Source organism: Peromyscus maniculatus, chromosome 4 (assembly GCF_049852395.1).
Source record: "Peromyscus maniculatus bairdii isolate BWxNUB_F1_BW_parent chromosome 4, HU_Pman_BW_mat_3.1, whole genome shotgun sequence".
In the NCBI taxonomy this organism is placed as follows: Eukaryota; Metazoa; Chordata; class Mammalia; order Rodentia; family Cricetidae; genus Peromyscus; species Peromyscus maniculatus.
The window spans coordinates 67,244,324-67,256,850 of NC_134855.1; the positions used below are offsets into that span (position 1 = coordinate 67,244,324).

The window sequence follows — 12,527 nt, forward strand, 5'->3', positions numbered from 1 at the left end:
TGCACTTTGTTTCAAGCCAATTGTGTTATTAAATGTTATGGATCCAAACATGTTCCTCAAAATGGATCTCTGCCTTAGAACATTATACCCAAAAGCAAGGATGCTCATTACTGAGTTGAATCACAGATACAGACACACCAAGCTCTTGTATTTACTGATGACATTTATTAAAATAAGGGGACTGAGGGCTTGGAAGAGGACTAGCAGGATACAGGTGATATGAAGAGAGAAATGGATAAACCAGAGAGTTGGTTTGGAGTGAGAGATGGAGGAGCTGATAGAGAAGAAGAAGGAGGAAGCAGGGATGAATGAGACCAAAATAATATTTTTTAAATTGTGAATTTTTACAAAGATATTCTATGTCACCACCAAAGATTCCTTGGGTTTTTGTCTAACTCTGCTTCTGGGAAGCTCAAAAATAAAGCAGGGTATTTTAATCTGGCACTGTGATGGCTTGTATAATTATTCATTGTCTTAAGACTTACTTTTTTTTTTGTTTTTTGTTTTTTGTTTTTTGTTTTTTGTTTTTTTTGTTGTTTTTTTTGTTTTTTGTTTTTTTTTTTTTTTTGGTTTTTCGAGACAGGGTTTCTCTGTGTAACATTGCGCTATTCCTGGAGCTCACTTGGTAGCCCAGGCTGGCATGGAACTCACAGAGATCTGCCTGGCTCTGCCTCCCAAGTGCTAGGATTAAAGGCATACGCCACCATGCCCAACAAGACTTACTGTTTTTAATGGTTGTTGGTTGTTTGTTTTTGCCAAAGACTTAAAAGTCCCAGAAGAAGAAAAAAATAGATGGGACAATTAGTGTTTGGTCAGTTCATGCAAGAGTGTGAACAAGGCCAGTGGGCTGTCCTTGAGCTGAGACAGGCTGTTTGGTGTAGCACTTGGGGCTTTTGAGGCTTCTCCCTGCTCTTCCACCAATTTCTACTTCTGTGAGAATCAAATATCTGCACACATTGACAAATGTCCAAGAGCGACATGAAACGCTACTCAGTGCTTCTTTAAGCATAAAGGACAACCAGTATTCTTTATATGCTTATTTACAAAGGTGTGGTTCAGGAGTCATCAAATTGTGTTCTAATTTTTAAAAGGAGTGATATACTTAAGGTAAGATATTCATTTCCATTAACATGTAAAAAGTATGTTATAATACAAATGTAAAACTACATACAGTAGACTCTGCTCTCTATGTTTTCCAGTTATCTGTGGTTAACCTCAGCCTCAAAACATTAAGTCAGAAACTTCAGAAATAAGATTTTTAAGTTATTTTCAGGTTGTTTTACTCCATCCTCCTAAAGACATGATCCCCACTTAGCCAGTGTTATCACTGTGCATGCCACTCAACACTCAGACACATCTTCTATCAGGGCCACAGCCCAGCATCATAATTCTTATGTTCCAGTAACCCTTATTTACTTCATAGTGGTCCTAAAGAATAATGGTGATGCTGCAAAGGAGTTGCCAGGAAACAAAACATGAAGGACAGAGCAACTCTGTGCTGTGTGACATCTCCGTGGGGCAAACAGAGAAATAAAAAAAAAAACACCTCACAATCATGCATATTATCTACCTTCTGTTCACTGGGATAGATTACAAACTGTGGAAACATGAGCTATTTTAAGTAAACATGAACATAACATGTAATTTCAAGAGAGGGAAAGTTAGTTTGAAATTAAAAAAAGATTCAGTGACATGGCCTCTTGTTGGTAGATTAATTTTAGAACTAAGCATATAAGGAAAAGCACAGCATAGGGCAAGTTACCAAATAAACTGTGCCATAAAAAAAATTTTATTACACATTGTAGTAGTTTTTTTCTTAAAAAAGAAGAAAGAAAAAGACCTACTAAAAACAAAACTCATTTCAATACGCACAAAAAGCAAGACATATTTGTAATTTGTCTGTAGTCCCTCAGCTCTCCTTTTGGCTCCAGAACTTCCCTATGGCACTTTTCACCTCTGCATTTCTAAGAGTGTAGACAATGGGGTTCAACATGGGGGTGATGACTGTGTAGAACACAGCCACAAGTTTGTCCACAGTGTAGGTAGAGGAAGGTCTCATGTAAATAAAAGCACCAGGCCCAAAGAACAAGATGACCACTGTAATGTGAGAAGCACAGGTGGAGAGTGCCTTGCGCCTCCCCTCTGCTGAATGGTTCCTCAAGTTGACTAAAATGATAACATAAGAGGTCACCAAAATAAGGAGAGAGAATATAGAGATTAAACCACTGTTGACCATCACAACAACAGCCTCCACAAAGGTGTCAGTGCAGGCAAGCTTAAATAATGGCTGGAGGTCACAGAAGTAGTGGTCAATCACATTGGGACCACAGAAGGGCAATGGAATGGTGATGAGGATCTGGATTATGGAGTGAATGAGGCCCCCCAGCCAGGAACCAGCCACCAGCATGTGACACACTTGATGACTCATGATGTTCATGTAATGAAGAGGTTTGCAGATGGCCACATAGCGGTCATAGGCCATCACTACAAGCAGAATGACTTCAACAACTCCAAAGAAATGTAAGAAGAATATCTGAGCCAGACAGCCCTTCAGAGAGATGGCTTTAATCTTAGCAAGTAAGTCAGTGAGGAACTTGGGGACAATGGTAGAAGAGTAGCAGATCTCCACCAGGGACAAGGAGCTGAGGAAGAAGTACATGGGGGAACGGAGACTCTTACTGATGCTGACTGTCACAACAATGAGGCCATTGCCCAGCACTGTGGCCACATACACAGGAAGGAACAGTACAAAGCACACCTTCTGCACCTCTGGATCCTGGAAAAGGCCAGTGAAAATTAATTCAATTACATTATTTTCATTGGCCATGGAGTCAGCTCAAGTGTGTTGAACATCAGGTAGTATGAAGGCTAGAAAAAAGTCAAAAATTTTAGAACAAATTAATTTCACTAAAAGCAATCTAGAAAGGACAGACTGTTTCATTATATACTTACTACAAAATCTTTCAGTTAGCAAGTATATTCCCATTCAGCATTAAATATTAGTAATTTAAGATTCCATTTTATTATTTTAGTTTAACTTAGCTATTAACAGAGAATAGAAATCCACAAAATGTATATTTACACATAATCACATAGAAATTGAAACACAGAATAAGTCTTTCTAAACTTTAGCCCTTCAGGTTCTTTCTAATTCATCACAAGGAATTCTAAATGTAAGATTTCAAGATATATGATTGTTACATAGATAATAGATGCATAGATGAATACATAGATCATATATTTGTATTATCTTCATTGCATTTAATAGGTCTTCCTTTTGAGTTACCCCTTTGATACTGTTCTGGTCCAATTCTTTGTATCCATCTGTTCCTCAGAGAAGTACTACACCAGAAGTATAGACTTGGTAAATCATAAAGAATACACATAGGGACTGGAGAGATGGCTCAGTGGTCAAGAGCACTAACTGTTCTTCCAGAGGACACGAGCTCAATTCTTAGCAATGTCATGCCAGCTAACAACTGCCTGTACCTCCAAGATCTGACAGCCTCACCCAGACATACATGCAGGCAAAACACCAATGCACATAAAATAAAAACAAATATATTAAAAAAGAATACACATTTATAACCTCAGAATTCCACAAGCTCAGAAGGCCAAAGCAAGCTCAGAATCAAGGGGGTTAGGGTGACCTTTCCTCTGTGTTATGGCATGGCAGAGCTATCAGATGATGAGACAGAGCAAGCATGACAAGGCATGCTCCCTTTATAGCAATGCCACTCAACCTTCAAGCCTACGGATGCATGAACAGAATGAGCCATCATGATCCAATCACCACCTAGAGTTCAAACTTCTAAAACCATGAACTCATCAGGAAATAAAACTACACTTTAGCAAGAAATGTTTTTCCTGTTCTTTCTGCACTTTCCCAGTATCTTTCATGCTGTTTTCTCTCCTAGGTTGGGCCCGTCCTTGCTTTACTCAAGGCAGACTCCTCTACATCTTCTTGCATTAAGAAATATGTTTCTATATCAAATGTTCACATGTCTGAGAGTACTGAACTAACTACATTTTCCACACCATTCTACAATCATTTCTCCCCATCTACCATCAAATCTACTGAGAGACATTCATTACAAAGAGACAGAAAATTTTCTCAATAGCTAAGTGGGATCAGATGAGTGGGAGAAACAGAGAAAGGATTCCATACAGAAACTAGAGAGCTGATGAAAAGGGAAAGGTTATGTTTCCAGATACACAGGGCCAGTGTACATGTGAACTCACAGAAACTGTGACAGTATGCCCACAGCCTACACAAATTCAAAACAGACAAAAATCCCGCCATGGAGAAGGGGAAGTGGATAAAAATCCCACCACTAACCAAAAGGCTATTTGCAATTGATTCCTGTTGGGAAAGAGAAATATCAGTTTTCTCCCATGGAGTGACACTGAGTATATAAACACACTCCAGGGCAGTCCCCAAGCCCAGAAGTAATAAGGCAACACAAAACAGACTTGGTATTTGAGAGGTTGTCTATTGGGATGTGGGTTTATTACTGTTCTTTGGTTGGTTAATTGATTTTTTTTTTTGGATAGTCGATTTTTTTGGAAGAAAAAGAACATGAAGTTGGATGGGTAGGGAGAGGAAGAATCTGGGAGGAGTAGTACGGGTTGGGAAAGAATATGATTAAAATATATTGTATGGAATTTATTAATTAAAAATGAAATAAATAAAAATTCAAAAGTAATAAGAATAGATTATAACCAAACATATTTTTTGAAGATAAGCCATTATTTATGCTTCCACTTGGGATGAAGCCTAGAAACACTGGACCCTACACAATTTTCTTTCTGTCTCTGACTGACATCTCAAAGTTGAAACACTTATTCTAAATTCATATACAAGAAAAAATATTCTTAAGTCAGCTTTAAAAGACTGAAAATGGTTAGTGAATGGGTGTGTGTTTCCCTAATTCAGGGACTAAGTTTTGACTAGGTCATTTGTACCAAGAACAAACTTCCATTTCCCTTATCATCTTGTCAGCAATAAAGATGTCTTCTGCTGTCTTAAAAGTTTTAGTTCTTATTAGCTCAACATTCATAAAGAGAGAAATCAGGACAGTTATAAATTACTCCAACTTAATAGTCATTATTTTCATAATCTGAGGGTACTCGGCACTTTTTACGACCTAATCTGCCCGAGCTTTTCTTAACCTTGCTCAAGTCACAATCCTCTCCCTTACCATACACACTCAGGCTGCTCATTCCCAACACAGAACCTCACTTAGCCAGGATGCCTTCACTTGTCCCCTAAAACCCTACCCTTCTTGCAAGCCCATTCAAGTCCTGTTTGTGCAGTGAGATTTTTCCAAATGATGCCATTGCAAATACATCTTCTCTTCGCTGAGCACTGAATAAATACTAAAAATACACAAAGACGTCCCTGTTCCCACAAAACAAATGCTAATGCTTTCCGGAGTTCAAGGTTGTTCCGGGATTGCTCTTACTGAGTCTGTCCCCTTATAGTCAGTTCCCTAATAGACACTACACAGCAGTTGCCTACCCCAGGGTATCCTCTCTTCCCTCTCTGTTCTGTATTCTTCCTCACTACGTTGCAATGTGGATTTCACTATCACAGAATAAAGTTCTCATGACTCTCTGTCCTTATGACATATTACCATCCTCTTTTCTCACAATGAATGGCTCGCTAAGAAGCATGGAAGGCAAGAGGACAAGTCTATAAAGTCACAAATCAGCAGGTGAACACAGAAGTCTGCATAGACAGGGCTAGAGGAAAGAAGAGTTACCTGATACCTATAGCAGCCAACAGGCTTCATGCTTTTACCTCTAGTCACTTCACCTACCTTCAGGTCAGAAGAGTTGCTGTGCTCCTGCTCTGCCTTGGATTTCAAGTAAATTGTCTCTAATTCACCATAAAATGCTCTGCTCCCATGAATCAGACCATGGTTCAAGGAGAGGTTGTGCTCTGGAAAAAGCTAGACAGGGAAGGAGTATCAGATTCCTCCTTACAGATCCTGTGTTCTTCCCATAAATGAAGTCCCTTGACTAATAGTATCACCACCGAGCAGACGGCCCAATAAAGACCCAAACCCAGGTTACACTCACCAAAATCACCCTAGGAAAATGTCCTGAACAATTTAGAGAATAATTATTCTTAATATTAATAATAATTATTTAGAATAATAATATAACTTCTGAATGTACAAAAAAAGAGAATAGTCTGAGAGAGGTGATTTGACTTCCCAAAGCCACACTCTATCATTTATCTGGTACTATCACAGAAATCAATGCTTTCTCCAAATTCTTAGGCTTTGGGGATACAAGGTGAAAACGTTACTGTGGTTCGAGGGTTCGATCTGTCTCCTAGATCAAACACATGCAGAGTATTTAGAAAACAAGGTTGATGACTAAGACAAATCACAAGGAAAGGAAGTTTTTGGCCATCCTGCATTAGGATTCATACTTAGATTTACAACTGCTAGCATATAAATAACCTCCACAAGAATAGAAAATTCAGGAGTAATAAAATCCTGTTTTGATGTAGCAATCCTAACTATCCACACAATGTCCTAGGTTGTGATTGAATGCTCAGAAACTTGGACTATTCATGATAAACAAATCCACACATATAATCAAGAGACCAACTTCCCTATGGAATTTCTTCTCCCTATAGGAAAACTTGGCCAAATAAACTATGACTTGGAGAAAGTTTCTAAATCTTCTGCAATCATTTTAATATCATTTCAATATTGTGTTACCCCCAACAAGGCGAAGTACATAAAGAAAAGTAAAGGTGATATAGCTTATTGCCTACAGTTTCTGATTAATATAAATATCAGAATTACTTTTCTTTCTTTCAGTATTTTTATTTTATAATTAACTTAATTTCACATATCTGCCACAGATTCCCCCATCATCCCTCTACCCATCCCCCAGCCCTCCTCCCCAATCCACCTCCCACTCCCACCTCCTCCAAGGCAAGGTCTCCCCTGGGGAGTCTACCCAGCCTGACAGACTCAGCCAAGGCAGGTCCAGTCCCATCCTCCCTACACCAAGGCTGAGCAAAATGTCTCAGCATAGGGCCCAGGCTCCAAAAAGTCAGCCCATGCACCAAGGACAGGTTCCGGCTCCTCTGTCTGGGGCCCTCCCAAACAGTTCAAGCTAATCAACTGTCTCACTTGTTGAGAAAGTCCCTGGGGATTAGGTTTTGATCACCTAGTGAGTAAGTGAGTATCCAACTAAGGACAGCTGTTTCCAAAATGACTTTCTGTTCTCCTGTTTCCACTTTTATATAAAACTAAATATAGTGTTAATTGACATTATTACCACTTCACCTTCTCATTCTCACATTTGCATATGTATAACATGCATTTACAAAATCACCTGGTCTCCCTGTACTTCTGCCTCTCTTGGTTATGACAGTGGTCATTAACCACTGAATATGGCAAGAATTAGGCTCTGAAAGATAACAGTCACCAATTCATTCATTCAACAAATAATCCAGCAAAATCCCTAGCTATGTGTAGTCCTTCTGCTAAGCAGGTGATCATGAGGCAGGAAATTACACAGGCTTTCACTACATTCTTAGATGGCTAGTGAGAGATCAAGATGAACTGGCTGGGCATGGCCTGTGGCTGCTGCCAATGCCCCTTCTCTCCAGTCACTGATATTTGTGTGGGAATTTGGGAGTCATTAGAAAGGATATGTGAGGATGAGATAAAGAACTGGTTAGTGAAAGCCTGAGGTTAGAGGCAGTTAGCCAGACAGTCATCAAGGTATTGGCATAGAAGTCTCACCTCTAACACTAAGACATCTACAGGCTTGAAGAAAATATACTTATGCTATCAAGTTTCATAGTCCCTATAGTGTGTGCCTATGTTAATTTTGGTAAGTTAAATTTTATAAATTCCAGGTTTTAGTGGCACTATACATATTTTGAATGCTCTGTAGTGATTTGTCTTGGTCTACCATGCATTAGCACAGACAGACAATGTTTTCATCAGCATACAAATTTGTTCATGCCTTGTCCTGCAGACACAAATTGCTATTGAATATAATCTCAGAGCCCAAAAGACACATGGTGAAACCACAGCCCACTCTGGCATGTCACACACTTAAGAAAAGCTGGGTGAATAGATGCAAATCAGTGCAATCCCATACAACTCCTAAGCCAACAGGGACCAATTGTAAGATATAATCAGAACTTTTCACAATGGGGAGAAACAACGAATCATTGAAGAGATTTCAGGAGCTATAACAACGGAGATTGTTCATATAGACTCCTTTATTTCCCTTCACTGAAAAAAAAATCAATGGACATTAGAATAGCTGTGGCATGCTCACTTACAATAATGGGAAATAGATGTGAATTAGAAAGAGTATTACCCTATCCTTCATTCTTCAAGATAAAACAGTAAGCATTTCTAACATTCTATATTTCTAACATCTCATAAAGCTGAAAATCATTTCATTTTATTTATTTCTCAATACATTGGTAGAATTGTGTTATTTTGATATTACTTTGATTTACAAATGTTAAACATTGTGAGAGAGCCCACTAGACAATCTTTGATGCTAATATAACACAAGAATTAAAACTGTCTTCTCTGGTGGCTGAGATCAGATGGTCTGCAATTCAAGAATCCAAAAGCCAAAATAGAAAATTCCCTAGGTGCATTTCCCAACAACATGCTTATCCACAGTAGAAAAGGACAGGTTGATAACTACAGCACCACATACCACCTGATAATACCTCTGGTTAGTTTCCTTTTCTATAAAATATAGGTTATTAACAAACAGGTGGAACGAAAGGAAAAAGTAGAAATAATTTGTACCTTCATGTAGATGAATTGGAAGAATAATTCTAAACGTTTTATAATACGAAAAGGTAACCACACGTGGTAAATATTTCAAAATAGCTACTAAAAAGAATGTTTCATTTTCTCAACTAAAGGAAATGCTAAGTTGTGAAACAATGATAAACCTACAACTGTAAAATTATTTTTACACATTGTATGCACGTATTAAAATATACTTTACCCTATATTATCCAATATTACCATGTCTTGAAGAAAGATACAAGCATGCTTCTAAATGTTCTTTGTATTTGTGCTTGCTTTGAGCCTTCAGATTTTTCAGACTCATAAGGAACTATGCAGAACCCAGGAAACTGTGCAGCCAATCAGATCAATACATCAGTGAGACTACCTGAACCCTGTCCTTAGAGTGCTTAGTTACGACGAGGGGTACAGAGGTAGAACTACGCTCTTCTTATTACTTTTATATTTGAATATGTACCAAACAGCAAAATCTATATCAACAACAGACTAATTTTCAAAATCCTTTCTCATCATTTATTGCTCCTTTCACTCTGTCTCTGAGTTCTTTTTACCCCACAACTTCTTCATGGCATTTTTCACCTCTGCATTTCTAAGAGTGTAAATGATGGGGTTCAGCATGGGAGTGATGACTGTGTAGAACACAGCCACAAGTTTGTCTTCAGTAAATGCAGAGGAGGGTCTCAGATAAAGGAAGGTAGCAGGCCCAAAAAACAAGATGACCACTGTAATGTGAGAGGCACAGGTGGAGAGTGCCTTGCGCCTCCCCTCTGCTGAATGGTTCCTCAAGTTGACTAGGATGATGACATAAGAGGTCACCAAGATAAGGAGAGAGATTATAGAGATTAAACCACTGTTGACCATCACAATAACCCCCTCCACAAAGGTGTCAGTGCAGGCAAGCTTAAATAATGGCTGGAGGTCACAGAAGTAGTGATCAATCACATTAGGACCACAGAAGGGCAATGGAATGGTGATGAGGATCTGGATTATGGAGTGAATGAGGCCCCCCAGCCAGGAACCAGCCACCAGCCTGTGACACACTTGACGACTCATGATGTTCATGTAATGAAGAGGTTTGCAGATGGCCACATAGCGGTCATAGGCCATCACTATAAGCAGAACACTCTCAACAACCCCCAATAAATGTAAGAAGAATATCTGAGCCAGGCAGCCCTGCAGGGAGATGGTTTTAATCTTAGCAAGTAAATCAGTGATGAACTTAGGGACAACAGTGGAGGAGTAGCAGATCTCCACCAGGGAGAAGGAGCTGAGGAAGAAGTACATGGGAGAATGCAGACTCTTACTGATGCTGACTGTCACAACAATGATGCCATTGCCCAGCACTGTGGCCACATAAATAGGAAGGAACAGTACAAAGCACACCTTCTGAACCTCTGGATCCTGGAAAAGGCCAGCAATGATCAGTTCAGTCACGTTATTTATACTGACCATGGCTTCAGTTCAAGTGTTCTGGATATCAGAGAATCCTGTTGAAAGAACATTTTAACACAAATTCATGACATGTATAGTATTGTAGATAATGTAAAACAGTTTACAATATATGTATTAATCATTTATTTAGTCAATAAATACTAGTTACATATACATTGCAGTCTAACATTTTATATTATTTTAATTTGTTTAGTTTTGTAACTAGAAAATGAATATGCAGAAAAACTATTACTTGACAATAACAACAGAAAAAGTAGAGAATTCTAGGACTCAGAACCATTCTATCAGGCTTTCATTCTGGGATCTTTGTAATTTACAGTGCAGTCCGAATTAGGGAAGTCATTAGAGTTAAGAGCCTATTTACTGGTATAACCTTCAGTACATTCTGGCAGCTCCTCCTGCTGAGAAAATCCCTTTACCTGTGAAGAAGTCAAATTCCCATCCAATTATGGGTCCTACTTGGTGATTTTAAAACAACAACTTGCAGAATCCAAAACCTAAAAGAACTTTTAAAATCATCCATTTTATGCTATATCTTTCATTGGATAAAAATTACCAATTTAATTAAGTCCACCACTCCCAAAATCATCAAATGCAGTCACTCTGTACAAAGTGCCCTTGTGGATCTATGGGGGAAATAAGGTTATTCAATACTCGGTAGCTGCTAAGAAACTCTGTACCTTAGTCACTTTACCTAGCTGTAGGTCAGAAGAGATGCTGTGCTCTTTGTCTTGCAGGAAGGAGCTCAACCATGGATTTCAAATAAACTGAAACTGTCTCCAACCCAACATGAAGTTTGTCCCAGCTGGAATACACCGTGACTCAAGGAGAAGTTTGGGTTTGGGAAAATTAGGCTGGGAAGGACAAGCTTATGAATCCTGGTCCTTGAGCAAGCAAGGTCCCTTCCATAATACCACCACCCAACAGATTTCTCACTGAACACCCAGTGAGCCAAGTTCCGGTCATGCTCAGCTTAACCAAGCTAGAATAAGGTGAAGTGGGTCTAAGGTGATATCTCCCAAATCTTTCTGCTCATAGACGAAGTGACAAAGGCTGAGAGGGGAGACCTGGCTTCCCAAACCACCTGCAGACGATCTTTCCATGCACTAAGTCAAATCAGCAGTCTCAGTAGCTTTGAGATGTCTGACTGTTCTGGGTGGTGGTTGTCATTGCAATTCCAGAGCCTCACTTTGTCTCCAAGGAAACAACATCAAAATTACTAGTACCTATTAGAAAGCAATTGTAACTGATGTATAAAGTTAATCACAGAATAAAGAGGAAACTCAGGGATCTACATGAAGATCAATATCATTTGAATGTAAAGAATAATTACAGGCATAAGAAGCAGCAAAGGAAGAAGTTTTAAATTTTTTCTTTTGACAAGAAAATCTCCCCACTCATTCTTTGTCCAAAGGTTGTGATTAAACACTGAGGTCTTTGAATTCTTTATAATAAACTAACTCACAGGCTATAACCAAGGGACAGATGTCCCCCTATGGAATTTCTTTTCTCCAGAGGGAAACTCAGTGACTGAACTGTGATTCAAAGTAAAGGTTTAAAATTAATCTCAAGTACATTAGTGACTTTTACACGAAGCTCTTTCTCTTGAGAACTGGGAAGGCAATGAAAAAAAGATGAAAATCAGGCATGTAGTTCACATTTTTCTCAGACTTGTCTACCTAAAATATATTTAAAAGATAGTAGATAAGAGAAACAAGACTGGAATCCAGGACCTGAACATTAACTCTTGTTCAACAGGAATCTGTTTTCTTATAGCCATCCCATTTTCACCTCCCCACCTCTCATTTTCCCATTTCTACTCCTACATGAATTAACAGTTAGCCTAGATTATCTCCATTGAATCTTCCAGTTCCCATATTCATGCTCAATGTCAATATTTTTAAAATCACTTCCATTTCTACAACCTTTATCTCTACCTCCATGATGACAGTGGTCATGATCATGAAAGATGGGGGAAATTTCCTCTGAAAAAAGTATCAGTCACCTCTTCACTCATTCATTCACTTACTTACTCAACAGTACTACAAAGTGCCAAGAACTAATTGAAGGATTGGGCTTAGTGGCACAAAATCAAACTCCCTGACACATGGAACTTATATTTTTCCTATTCCCTGGTTGTACCTTCATTTTTTTGAGGGTGTGATCAAAAGAGATCTATAAAGCAAATACAAGTAATGATTTTTTGGAACATGTAAGTCAAGAATATATGAGGACCATAAAATATCTTTTTCCTTG

At 38.7% G+C, this 12,527-nt stretch overlaps 2 protein-coding genes across 2 annotated transcripts; both read right to left on the bottom strand.

Moving 5' to 3' along the window:
- Nucleotides 1–1,909: 1,909 nt before the first annotated feature.
- On the bottom strand, nucleotides 1,910–2,827 carry LOC143272722 (olfactory receptor 4B13-like). Its single transcript, XM_076568710.1, has one exon. The coding sequence runs from the start codon at nucleotides 2,825–2,827 to the stop codon at nucleotides 1,910–1,912; it is 918 nt and encodes a 305-aa protein (XP_076424825.1).
- A 6,517-nt stretch (nucleotides 2,828–9,344) lies between these two features.
- LOC143272723 (olfactory receptor 4B13-like) lies at nucleotides 9,345–10,271 on the bottom strand. The gene has a single exon (XM_076568711.1). The coding sequence runs from the start codon at nucleotides 10,269–10,271 to the stop codon at nucleotides 9,345–9,347; it is 927 nt and encodes a 308-aa protein (XP_076424826.1).
- Between the last annotated feature and the right edge of the window lie 2,256 nt (nucleotides 10,272–12,527).